At 38.1% G+C, this 14,363-nt stretch overlaps 1 protein-coding gene across 1 annotated transcript in view; it reads left to right on the top strand.

Moving 5' to 3' along the window:
• The window catches only part of CTSS (cathepsin S), a 36,020-nt gene extending 22,502 nt beyond the window's left edge, over positions 1-13,518 (top strand). The window contains exons 7-8 of the mRNA XM_076000091.1: positions 4,071-4,173; positions 13,068-13,518. Of these exons, the coding sequence (XP_075856206.1) occupies positions 4,071-4,173; positions 13,068-13,167 (203 nt within the window). The 3' untranslated portion in view covers positions 13,168-13,518. The remainder of the gene's footprint in view (positions 1-4,070; positions 4,174-13,067) is intronic.
• Positions 13,519-14,363: the final 845 nt, after the last annotated feature.

Raw genomic sequence — 14,363 nt, 5'->3', positions numbered from 1 at the left:
CCCAGTGCATGTAAAAGTTATGTTTACATTACAATGTAGTCTATTAAGTGTGCAATAGCATTAAGTCTAAAAAAAATACATATCTTTTTTTTTTTTTTTTTTTTTTTGAGACAGAGTCTCGCTTTGTTGCCCAGGCTAGAGTGAGTGCCATGGCGTCAGCCTAGCTCACAGCAACCTCAAACTCCTGGGCTCAAGCAATCCTACTGCCTCAGCCTCCCAAGTAGCTGGGACTACAGGCATTCGCCACCATGCCCGGCTAATTTTTTGTATATATTAGTTGGCCAATTAATTTCTTTCTATTTATAGTAGAGACGGGGTCTCGCTCTTGCTCAGGCTGGTTTCGAACTCCTGACCTTGAGCAATCCGCCCGCCTCGGCCTCCCAGAGAGCTAGGATTACAGGCGTGAGCCACCGCGCCCGGCCCAAAAATACATATCTTAATCTAAAAATATTTTATGGCTAAAAACAGTAATGATCTGAGCTTTCTTTTTGGAGCCTTGTCTCAGTGTTGATGGCTACTGACTGATCAGTGTGCTGGTTGCTGAAGGTTGAGTGGCTGTGGTAATTTCTTTCTTTCTTTTATATATTCTTTTTTTTTTTTGAGACAGAGTCTCGCTTTGTTGCCCAGGCTAGAGTGAGTGCCGTAGCGTCAGCCTAGCTCACAGCAACCTCAAACTCCTGGGCTCAAGCGATCCTCCTGCCTCAGCCTCCCGAGTAGTTGGGACTACAGGCATGTGCCACCATGCCCGGCTGATTTTTTCTATATATATTAGTTGGCCAATTAATTTCTTTCTATTTATAGTAGAGACGGGGTCTCGCTCTTGCTCAGGCTGGTTTCTAACTCCTGACCTTGAGCAATCCACCTGCCTCAGCCTCCCAGAGTTCTAGGATTACAGGCGTGTGGTAATTTCTTAAAATAAGACAACAATGACGTTGTTGCATTAATTGACTCTTCCTTTCACCCACAGTAGAATTTTCAAAATTGAGATCATTCCTCTCAAACCCCTTTGCTGCTTTATCAACTAAGTTTAAGTGGTATCTAAATCCTTTGCTCTCATTGCAACAATGTTCACAGCATCTTCACCAGTAGATTCCATCTCAGGAAACCACTTTCTTTGCTCACCCATGTGAAGCAACTCCTCATCCATTCAAATTTTATCATGAGATTGTAGTGATTCAGTCCCACATGCAGGCTCCACTTGGAATTCTAGTTCTCCTGAAATTTCCACCACCTCAGCAGTGAAGTCTCAAATCCCTCAAAGTCATCCGTGGGCGCTGGAATCAGCTTCTTCCAAACTCATGTTAATGTTGATATTTTGATCTCCTATTATGAACCACAAATGTTCTTAATTACAATCTAGAATGATAAATATTTTCCAGAAGGTTATCAATTTTCTTAGCCCAGATCTATCAGAGGAATCGCTATCAATGGCAGCTATAGCCTTATGAAATATATTTCTTAAATAATAAGACTTGGAAGTTGAACTTACTCCTTGATTCATGGGATGCAAAATGGATGTTGTGTTAGAGGCATTGGTATTAACTGATCATCACCTAAGTGGACATAAGGAATAACATTTATCCAGGTGTCCGGCAGGTGAGAGGGGGGAAGAGGGGATGGATATATACATACATAATAGATGAGATGTGTACCGTCTGGGGGATGGTCACACTTGAAGCTCTGACTCAAGGGAGGAGAGAGGGCATGGAGCAATATACATAACCTTAACATTTGTGCCCCCATAATATGCTGAAATTAAGAAAAAAAAAAGAAAAAAAGAAAAGAAAATAACACTGATCTCCTTATTCATCTCCAACACAGCTCTTGAGTGACCAGGTACATTGTCAATGAATAGTAATATTTTGAAAGGAAGCATTTCTTCTGAACAGTAGTTCTCAACAGAGGGCTTAAAATATTCAGTAAACCATGTTGTAAACTAATATGTTATCAGCTGGGCTTTGTTGTTCATTTATAGAGTATGCGCAGAGTGGATTTAGCATAATTCTTAAGGTCCCCAGGATTTTTCCAAATGGGAAATGAGTATTGGCTTCAACTTTAACTCCCCAGCTGCATTAGCTCCTAACAGGAGATTCAGCCTGTCTTTTGAAGCTTTGAAGCCAGGTATTGACTTCTCCTCTACACCTATGAAAGTCCTTTCCGATATGAGGCTATTTGTCTACACAGAAAATCTGTTGTTTTGAGTAGCCACCTTCATCAATGATCTTAGCTAGATCTTCTGGATAACTTGTTGCAGCTTGTACATCAGCACTTGTTGCTTTACCTTGTACTTTTATGTTGTGAAGATGGCTTTTCTTCCCCTAAAACTCAGGAACCAACCTCTGCTAGTTTCAAACATTTCTTCTACAGCTTCCTCACCTCTCTCAGCCTTCATAAAATTGAAGAGAGTGAGGGTCTCTGGATTAGGCTTTGGCCTGAGGGCATGTTATGGCTGGTTTGATGTATCCAGACCACTAAAAGTTTCTCCATATCAGCAATAAGACTGTTTTTGTTTTCTTATCATTTATGTGTTCAGTGGTGTAGCATTTTTAATTTCCTCCAATAACTTTTCCTTTGCATTCACAACTTGGCTCTTTGGCACAAGAAGCCTAGCTTTCAGCCTATCTCAGTAGTCCACATAGCTTCCTCAATAAGCTTAATCATTTCTAGCTTTTGAGTTAGAGTGAGAGAGGCACGGTGGCTCACGCCTGTAATCCTAGCACTTTGGGAGGCTGAGGTGGAAGGATCGCTTGAGGCAAGGAGTCTAGATAAGCCTGAGCAAGAGGGAGACCTTATCTCTACAAAAAACAGAAAAATTAGCTGGGCATGGTGGCATGTGCTTGTCATCCCAGCTACTTGGGAGGCTTAAGCATCATAGCTCGCTCCTATTATGATTATGCCACTGCACTCTAGCCTGGGAGACAGAGCAAGACCCAGTCTCAAAAAAAAAAAAAAAAAAAATTAAAGCGAAAGAGATATATGATTCTTACTATAACTTGAACCCTTAGAGGTCATTGTAGGGTTATTAATTGGCCTAATTTTAATATTGTTGTGTCTTAGGGAACAGAGAGGCCCAAGGAGAGGGAGAAAGATGGGAGAATGGTCAGTGTGGGAATGGTGGAGCAATCAGAACACATATAACACTTATTGATTAAGTTCATCATCCTATATGGGCACGATTCATGGTGTACCCTCCCCCCAAATTACAATAGTAACGTCAAAGATCACAGATCACCATAATAGATACAATAATCATGAAAAAGTTTGAAATACTATAAGAATTACCAAAGTGTGACACAGAAACATAAAGTGAGCACACGCTGTTGGAAAAATGGCGCCGATTAACTTGAAAGATGCAAGGTTGCCACAAACCTTCAATTTATAAAAAACGCAGTATCTGTGAAGTACAATAAAACAAAGTGTAATAAAACATGGTATACCTGTATACACAAAGAAATACAGTAGCTGTATAGAAGTTAAAAAATAACTGGGGGCCGTGTGCGGTGGCTCACACCTGTAATCCTAGCACTCTGGGAGGCCGAGGTGAGTGGGTCGCTCAAGGTCAGGAGTTCGAAACCAGCCTGACCCCATCTCTAATATAAATAGAAAGAAATTAGCCAAACAACTAAAAATAGAAAAAAATTAGCAAGGTATAGTGGCACGTTCCTGTAGTCCCAGCTACTGGGGAGGCTGAGGCAGAAGGACAGCTTTAGCTCAGGAGATTGAGGTTGCTGTGAGCTCGGCTGATGCCACGGCACTCTAGCCTGGGCAAGACAGTGAGACTCTGTCTTAAATAAATAAATAATAACTAGAAAAAGTGGTGGCTTATCAAAGAAGGTTTCTGAGGGAACTATGATTGGATTGATGCCAAATTTGGCAAGAAAATTGACAGATACAGAATTGATGGCAAAGAATTATGAGCTCTAAATCATTTAAGCATGACAGTACATGTTCCTAACATTTTAATTAACTTTGATAGGTATCCAAAACATTCTAATAAAAAGTAATATTTCAGATGTCTTTTATTATCACATAGAAGTCACCCTCTTCCCTGACCCCTATTTTCTTCTCAGGTGTCTACTATGAACCAGCCTGTACTCAGACTGTAAATCACGGAGTACTAGTGGTTGGCTATGGAAACCTTAATGGGAAAGACTACTGGCTTGTGAAAAACAGGTAATATACTTGCACTTTAATGTATATTTATTAAAATTAGGAAACTGAGGGAGCATCAACAAAGACTTTCTTGTGATTTTGATCATCATGATGATGATATTGACAACGATAAGCTTTATAGCTTCTTACAAAATGACCTAAATTATTCCCTACCCCAATTTCCTCACTACTATTCTGCCTTCATCACTTTGTTTTCATGACTTATCTTCTACAACATTTCTCTGACCATGTCTTCTCAGCCTCCCTTATGAACACCTATTTCTCTGCTGCCCCTAAATGTTGATATTTTCCCCAGAGCTCTGTCCTCTGCCAATTACTCTTCTTATTCTGCTTTTTCTTGGGTCCCATCATCCCACTCTTATAACTTAAGCTATAACTTATATGCTGATGGCTTTTGACTCTCTAGCTCTAGCTCTGACACCTGCTCAGAACGTCAGACTTATCTGGACATACCCACTTACGCGTCTTAAGTCTCTCCAAACTCAGTATGTCCAAGGAATTCAGTACCCTCTCTACCTTACTGCTTTTCCTTCAGAATTTCCCATGTCAGTACATGGCAACATTACACACATAGTCACCCAATAAGATACAATGGGCTGGGCGCAGTGGCTCACGCCTGTAATCCTAGCACTCTGGGAGGCCGAGGTGGGCGGATTGCTCGAGGTCAGAAGTTCAAAACCAGCCTGAGCAAGAGCAAGACCCCGTCTCTACTATAAATAGAAATAAATTAATTGGCCAACTAATATATATAGAAAAAAAAATTAGCTGGGCATGGTGGCGCATGCCTGCAGTCCCAGCTACTCTGGAGGCTGAGGCAGCAGGATTGCTTGAGCCCAGGAGTTTGAGGTTGCTATGAGCTAGGCTGACACCATGGCACTCACTCTAGTCTGGGCAACAAAGCGAGACTCTGTCTCAAAAAAAAACAAAACAAAAAGATACTATGGATTCATCCTAGACCCCTCTAGTTCCGATCAAGCAACAAACTGTTTAAACTAATTTTACCTCATATATGTTGTTTATTCTGTCCCTTGTTCATTTATGCTGTTACTGCTCTAGTTCACCTCTTGCCTGGACTATTGCTGTAGCCTTCTAACTTGTCTCCTTAACACTCTCTTTTTTTCTCCCCTTTACTCTCTAATCCATCTTTTATACTGCTGCCAAACTGATTTGTCTAAAATATGAATGAGTCTGGGCTTATAATTCTTCTTAGTATCATGCAGTGTAAAATTCAAGTTCCCTAATAGAGAAAACAAGTCCTCCATGCCATAGTCCTTGTCTGCCTCAACCCCTGGCATTTGCTGTCTCATACTTTTCACTCTAGTTATATTGAAGTACAAGCAGTTATAGTTCCCATACAAACTACCTTATCTTTAATATCTTTGTATCTTGAGTATGTGTTCCCTCTCCCTAGAACATCCTTTCTGCTCATTTGGTTTTTTCCTCCTTTTCCTTCCAAAGCAGCTCAGTCATTATCTGTCCCACAAAGTCTTTCCTGAATCCCTGGGCTGAGCAAAATTTTTTTTTTCCTGTGCCACCAAAATGTTCTGTGCATACTGGATCACAGCATTTCATGCATTTTATTTAAATTGTATGTTTACCCATCTGTCACAGAGATTATATCTTGTCTTTGTATCCTCAGCGCTGCCCATGTAGCACCTAATGGCCCCTTGATATATGTATTGAACTGACATCTGTATAATTCACAAACAAAATGAATATAACTCCTAGAGGGGGAAAAAGGGAGGAAATATGAAGAGTTGAGTTTTAAGCACACTTGAAGTTTCTCTTTATATTAGTTTCCTAGGGTTGCCATAACAAAGTACCACAAACTGAGTGGCTTAAACAACAGAAATTTATATCTCCCAGTTCCAGAGGCTATAAGTCTGAGATCAAGGTGTCAGCAGGGCTAGTTCCTTCTGAGGGCTGTGAGGAAGAAAATGTTTATAGACACAGAAATCAAAGGACTAAATGATCTCACTTATATGTGGAATCAAAAAAGGTGAATTCATAGAAACAGTTGAACAGTGGTTGCCAGAGGCTAGGGGATGGGGGCCATGGGGAGATATTGACCAGAGTACAAACTCTCTTCTAAGATGAACAAGTTCTAGAGATCTAATGTACAGCATAAGTCGTGATAAATGTATTAATTGATTTGATGGTGATGATTATTACACAATGTACATATATATCAAATCATCACATTTTACATCTTGAATATATACAATATTTACCAATTAATTTTTTTTTAATTAAAGAAAAATATTTGATGCCTCTCCCCTAGCTTCTGAAGTTTTGCTGGCAATCTTTGTTTTTCCTTGGCATGTAGAAGGATCACCCTGATCTCTACATCCATTTTTCTTTTTTCTTTTCTTTTCTTTTTTTTTTTTTTAAGACAGAGTCTAACTCTCTTGCCTGGGCTTGAGTGCCATGTCATCAGCCTAGCTCACAGCAACCTCAAACTCCTGGGCTCAAAGAATCCTCCTGCTTCAGCCTCATGGGTAGCTCTGCATCCATTTTTCACATGGCATTCTAGGGAGAATTCACAGGGAGAATTCACAGGGTGTGCATATCTGTCTCTGTGTACAATTTTCCCTTTTTATAAGGCATCAGTCATATCGGATTAGGGCCCACACTAATGACCTCATCTTAATTCAACTAATTACATTTACAATAACCCTATTTCCAAATAAGGTCACATTCCGAGGCACTGGGGGTTCAGATTCCAACATGAATTTTGGGGGTTGAACACCATAGTTTTAGGCAAAAGAAAAAAAAAAAAAGAATTTTGGGGGGACAAAATTCAACCCAAAGTACCCTTCAAATCTTTACTGGAAGTTCATAGTCTACAAATCACAAATAAAAATGTGCTTTCTTACCTTTCTCATGTTGTGGCACACATAGAAGATGATAACATTTGTATAGCACATTGGAGGTAGCTGAGGGGACCGATATCTGGGTTCACTGATAACCTATTCACAGCACTGATCATCTTGGGTACAGACCAGTGATATCTAACCCTCATATTTTACTGACTCCCTAAGGAGTTTCCTACAGTAGCTGTTCTCAGTTCCCTTCTCTGTTGAAGCTGTTCTTCTTGAAGATCATCTACATCTTTTAGTGTTGAAATTCAAAACTTCTCTTCTGTACTCGTTCATTCAAGTGTTTACTATCCATCTACAATGTCACTGGCATTATCTAGGCCCTGGAGATGCAAAAAATATTAAGAAACCATCCTGTCCTGAAGATGCTCATAATTTAACATGGAATTAGGTATTTTTTTTTTTTTTTTTTTTTTGAGACAGAGTCTCGCTTTGTTGCCCAGGCTAGAGTGAGTGCCGTGGCGTCAGCCTAGCTCACAGCAACCTCAAACTCCTGGGCTCGAGTGATGCTTCTGCCTCAGCCTCCCGGGTAGCTGGGACTACAGGCATGCACCACCATGCCCGGCTAATTTTTTATATATATATCAGTTGGCCAATTAATTTCTTTCTATTTATAGTAGAGACGGGGGTCTCGCTCTTGCTCAGGCTGGTTTTGAACTCCTGACCTTGAGCAATCCGCCCGCCTCGGCCTCCCAAGAGCTAGGATTACAGGCGTGAGCCACAGCGCCCGGCCAGAATTAGGTATATATTTTTTTTTTTTTTTTTTTTTTTTTTTTTTTTTTTTGAGACAGAGTCTCACTTTGTTGTCCAGGCTAGAGTGAGTGCCGTGGCGTCAGCCTAGCTCACAGCAACCTCAAACTCCTGGGCTTGAGTGATCCTTCTGCCTCAGCCTCCCGAGTAGCTGGGACTACAGGCATGCGCCACCATGCCCGGCTAATTTTTTTTATATATATATCAGTTGGCCAATTAATTTCTTTCTATTTATAGTAGAGACGGGGTCTCGCTCTTGCTCAGGCTGGTTTCAAACTCCTGACCTTGAGCAATCCGCCCGCCTCGGCCTCCCAAGAGCTAGGATTACAGGCGTGAGCCACAGCGCCCGGCCAGAATTAGGTATATTTTTAAACAATACAAAACAGCATGAACATATTGTAGTATAATAATACATATCTCAATGGATATGGGACTATAGAGGAAGAGAAGCTTAACTGCCTAAAGCTCCACAGAGAAAACATTATTTACATTAAGTTTTCAGATGAATGGAATTGCTCATGTGTTGGAGGAGTAAAGTGTGTTGGAGGTTGGAAGATTGCTCAGTGACCCACAAAGCATATGCAGTGGCCAGATATGTAAAATATTTCTCTGCTTTATAAACTCTGTACTGCATTTACTTCTATGACATCTATGATGGCACTATCTTGATTCATTTCCTTACGTCAGCTTTAGCCTCATGTCTTAGATTATTTTTTCCACCTGCTTCTTACATGAGTTTGCTATATCAGAACAAACTCATCTGTTCCTTGCGTTTCAACTATTGCTGTTATGTTGATGATTTCCAGTTCACAATTTTTTTTTAGTTTGTATTTTTTTTTTTTAGAGGCAAGGTCTTGCTTTTTAGCCCAGCTAGAGTGCAGTGGTGCAATCACAGCTCACTGCAACCTCGCACTCCTCGGGTCAAGCTATCCTTCCACCTCAGCCTCCTGAGTAGCTAAGACTACAGGCATGCACCGCCATGTCTGACCTATTCTCTCTTTGTTGCCTAGCCTGGTCTTAAACTCCTGGCCTCAAACAATCCTCCTGCTTTAGCCTCCTAAAGAGGTGGGGTTACAGGTGTGAGCCACCACATCTGGCCCTATCTTCATATTATCAAAGCCTTGGCATCATCTTGGGCTCCCCCTTCTTTAAATCCCCATAGCTGTGTCCATTCAGCGTCTGAATCGTATTTTATATGTGTATTTTCTCTTTTCCATTCTCAATAGCCCTTCTCTAATTCATATTCTGTTCTACAGAATTCATCTGTTGAATTTCAACACCAGCTATAGAGGTATCTTTTAAAATATAGATTGTCAACCCATGCTCAAAAATTCTAAATGGTTCAATATTGTCATCAAAATAAAGTCTAAAATCTTGGCCAACCATTCCAAGATCTCCATTATCTAGCTTCCAACATAGCTTTCTAGGCAGTTCTTCCACTATATTCTCATATTCCCACATTCATTCTGGCCACAGTAAGTTTATACTTACCTACCTCTATTTCCTAATATGTGCCATTTTGTCTTTCTGAAATGTCCTTGAAACCTATTGCTGCCTACAGAAATCCCACCTGTCTTGGTGAAATGGTCACTTTTGTACAGTCTGATAAGAAAGTAAATTGTTACAATCCATCTGGAGAGCAATTTAACAATGTAGATAATGTTCATTCTTTGTCTCATTATCTTCATTTCTTCGAATCTATATGAAGAAAATAATCCTAAATATGGGAAAACCTTCATACTCAGTTTATGTAAATTGTAGCATTGTTCTTTAATAGTAAAAACTAGTAAATAGCCAAAAATGCCTAACAATGGAAATATGATTACATAAACTATGACATAACCAACTCCATGCATTAGAATTATTCAGACTATTATTAATAACCTGATATAATACTTGGTATGTATATTTAAAAGAAAAAAGATACATATAAATAAAAAATTTAGGGCCGAGTGCAGTGGCTCACTCCTGTAATCCTAGCACTATGGAAGGCTGAGGCGGGAGGATTGCTTGAGCTCGGGAGTTCAAGACCACCCTGAGCAAGAGCAAGACCCCATCTCTATAAAAAAAATTATATATAATATAAAAATTAAGTTAAAAATAGTATGTCTAACTTCCCTGATATACATTATAATAAAGGACTAAAAGGAATTATACCAAATGTTAATAAATGTTAATTATTTTTAATGATTGTTGTATTTGTCTGTCTTTATACATTTTCAAAATTGTCTTTAAAAAGAAAGTTATTACTTTTAAAATAAAAAAAGTCATTAAAAATTCTATTCATGAAAGACCTACCTCAAATGCCATCTCCTTCACACCCCATTCACTTACTCAGATTTTTTTCTCTCATTTCTAAGCTTTAACCAATGCTTTATAAATTTTATTATAGTATTTAACGCATATGCTTTGTGTTACAGCTATTTCTATAAATCATGCTCCATTCACTAGAATGTAAACTTCTTAAAGGTAGAATAGTCTTGTGTTCCTTTTTGCATCTTCATTCATATATTAATTCAACAAACATATAACCTAACACGTGCCAAGCTAGGAACTGGGGATTTGGCAATGAAAAATACAGCTTTTCACTCATCCCTCAAGATACTCATAGTCTAACAGATTCCTGGAAACAGGTAGGTGCACGTACATACCATTGCAATAAAATGTGACAAATGCTAAAATAGAGATAGCATAAGTTGCAGTAGAAGCATAGAAGAGTACTTTGCCTAGCCTGGATAGTAAGGAAAAGCCTTTGAGCTAAGTTATTTAACTAAATCTTAAAGGATGAAGGACTTAACCAGGTGAAAAAGAGCAGTCACAGCAGAGAAAGCTAAATGTGCAAAAGCAGAGAGGTGAGAAAAAGTAAGAGTTAAGGGAACTTGCATGTACTTTTCTAAAGGTTATATTATGTGGTGCCTGTTAGAGAAAGATGCAAGATACACAGGGACCAAATGATAGAACATCACAGCTATTGCTGTCATTAAGTCCTAACAAGGAGAGACTGAATATGCACAAGAATTACAGGCTCCACAAAAGGTACACTAAAAAAAAAATGCTCTTAGATTTTCAAATTTGTTCTTATTGATCTCATAAAAGGTTGAATTATGTGTCACTCCCAATGCCACCAAATTAACCACAAGTAAAAGAATGTGGAGTTTTTCTCTATTTGGTCTCTTTTTTATAGCTTTCTTTTGTTTATACTTAATCTTCTAAACATTGACCCATTTCCCTGAATTTTTCTCCCCTTTCTTTACATAGGTCAAGGTCTTTATAAAATACAGTGTAGCATAAGGAGTAAAAACGTTAACTTTGAAGCCAGGCAGATCTTGGTTAGAATCCTAGCTTTCTTTACTATCTGTGTAAACTTTGGTGGTTATTTAACTTCCTTAACTTTTAGTTTCCTTATCTGTAAAATGGGAATAATAGCCTCAAGAATATTATAAGGATTAAAGAAGAAAATGCATGTAAAATACTCAGCATGTACTGCTTGACACATAATAAGTGTCTAATAAATCATAGTAATTATTGTTATTATTTTTATTATTCCTTTGTATCTCTGTGAAAAGAGCACTATATGATGTAGAAAACCATGCTCTCAATAACATTTCAACAGTAAATATGGTAATACATTTTACAGAATGTTTTCATAATGTCTAACAATATAGGCTAATGATTTAATGCCAAAGCATAATTGAGTAAAAATCATTGTACAGTGGCCAAAATGCAAAATACTGGATTGTATAACTCTCTGATGATTTGGCTTAATCCAGAAATCAAGGAGGAACGATGAACTACATATTATTCAGGGACATCTCCCTATATATTAAGTAACAGAGATCTTGAGGTTATACTAATTGAATAAGATCCTGAAGTATTTGGATGGTCTGTGCTGCCAATTATGGACAGATCCATAAATTTAGAAACCTAGTTCAACTTAACATAAAATTGCTATCAACCTAGAAAAATTTAGAAGCCTGACAAAGACACATAGTTGGCTAGAAGGCCACCTCAATCTAAGAGTCTTCCCACAAGATTGACCAAGATTGTCTTTGGGAAAAAAGGAGTATGGGAGTTTTTATACAGATCAATGAGTAATCGAGGCCCCAGAGTTATTGGGCATAGGATTATTTAAATAACCTGCTACCGGGCATAGCTCATGCCTGTAATCCCAGCACTTTGGAAGGCCAGGACAAGAGGATTGCTTGAGACCAGGAGTTCAAGACCAACCTGGGTAACAAAACGAGACCTGTCTCTACAAAAAAGTTAAAAAAAATAATAATAATTGGGATTGGCGGTATGCACCTGTTGTCCTAGCTACTCGGGTAGCTGAGGCAGGAGGATCCATTGAGCCCAGGAGTTCAAGGCTGCAGTAAGCTATGAGCGCCCTGCTGCACTTCAGCCTGAGGAACAGAGAGAAGCCCTGTCTGAAAAAGAAAAAAAAAATATATTTTTTTGCAACATGGTGATGATAGTAAATGGTGTGGGTTTTTTAAAATGCTAATTTACATGTTAATTTATATACATGCTAATTTAAAAATGGGAACTGTACATCAATCTGTAAAATATTTTTGAAATCCTCTTAAGTCTATGAAATCAAAAAGTGAGAGAACCGTGGATCTCCTCTAACCCTTACCTGACATGTGAATTCCCTCTGCAACATCTCAAACAAGCTGTGCAACAAGCCTGTGCTTAAGCTTAGTGCCAAAGAGCTCACCTCCTTACAAGGTAGCATATTCCATTTTTCGATAGCTTTATTTATGAGAAAGTCTCAGCTCCTTTTCTAGATCAAAAAGCTCTTTCAGAGCTGTATTTTTTATTGTTTACTTTAGAATTCCCTGCCCTATCCCTTTTTAATACTAGTCCCTCAAAATAGTTCTTAATTGAGTCTCTAGAGGAATTTAAGTATGATAGAAAATCATCACCCATGATACTATCATACAAAAAATTTAGAGCTAAAGCCTTAAGAAGGATAATGAAACTCTTTCCTTACAGAAAGTATATTTTCAAAATAGGAAGATTAACTGGGATGGATCTTATGTTATTTTCCTTAGGTATTAAGTCTATTCATCAATATAGAACTAAAGCCTTCTAAACTATCCTTTACAAATTGCCTAAAATTCCTGGAGAAATTATTATATTATTTTATTCTAATCTTGTTCTACAGCTTTTCATATATGATAACTTACATAAGAAAAGCAAAAAGATATAAATTGATAACATGATCTGATTGTATTAATTTATAATTTTGTGTTTTTTTTTTTAAAGCTGGGGCCTCAACTTTGGTGAACAAGGATATATTCGGATGGCAAGAAATAGTGGAAATCATTGTGGGATTGCCAGTTTTCCATCTTACCCAGAAATCTAGAGAATCTCTTCATTTTATAACAAGAACAGAGAGGTGAAACCATTTCTCCTAACTTAATTTTACCTGCTGTATCCAAAGGAAATAAGTGTGACATGATCAATGTATATTTACTGTACTAACTAGAAATTACAGTTTGACTCTTCACTTTTTAACTTGGCAGATGTTGGAGAAAAAGTTTGCTAAGTAAATTAATAATACACTATAGGTATAACTATAAGAGTTGTTTAACCTAAGACAATCTGTGTTTGTCATTGTTTTACTTTATACTCTTTGTCTTTTTAAGTCCCCTTTTTAAGCCTTTTGTAACTTGATGTCCTAAAAGTGCTTAATAAATCTGTCATTTCAAATTTCTATCATTGCCACATACCATTCTTATTCTTAGGTAACTATTATAATCTATCATGAGAATGTTAATTGTGGTATGCTGGTGATGGGCTGTGACAATTTTGATGGAAGAAAAAATTACATTATAAATGTCCTGGGGGTTCAGATTGTATCTTTGCACATAAAAGAGTTCAATAAACATTTTAAATTAAATGTTGTTAAGTAGACAAATGCTTAAAAGACAATGTATTTTCAAGCACTTTGGAAGAATTATTTTAATGATCAATAATTTAATATACTAGTCTAAATTATTTATCTATCATCAATAATTTGATAGATTAGGACCTTTTTCTTTTGGTAAACAATTAAGCCAACCTGAATAAAATAACCAAACTGCATTTCTTTAAAAATATTCCACTGCTCATATTTTTATCTAACTCAGATGGATCTTCCTGACAACTGCCCTAGATTAGTAGATAAGTTCTAAACAGGCAGCTGGAACTTTAAATTTTATAAATTCATGCCAGCTGGGCATGGTGGCTCACGCCTGTAATCCTAACACTCTGGGAGGCTGAGGCAGGAGGATCATTTGAGCTCAGGAGTTCAAGACCAGCCTGAGCAAGAGTGAGACCCTGTCTCTACTAAAAATAGAAAGAAATTAATTGGCCAACTAAAAATATATATTAAAAAAAAATTAGCCGGGCATGGCGGCACATGCCTGTAGTCCCAGCTACTCAGGAGGCTGAGGCATGAGGATTGCTTGAGCCCAGGAGTTTGAGGTTGCTGTGAGCTAGGCTGATGCCACGGCACTCTAGCCCAGGAAACAGTGTAAGACTCTGTCTCAAAAAAAAAAAAAAAAATTCATGCCTATG

This window comes from Microcebus murinus, chromosome 2 (assembly GCF_040939455.1).
Source record: "Microcebus murinus isolate Inina chromosome 2, M.murinus_Inina_mat1.0, whole genome shotgun sequence".
NCBI lineage: Eukaryota > Metazoa > Chordata > Mammalia > Primates > Cheirogaleidae > Microcebus > Microcebus murinus.
The sequence above is the reverse complement of the archived record's forward strand: the minus strand, read 5'-3'. Positions and strand labels throughout refer to the sequence as shown.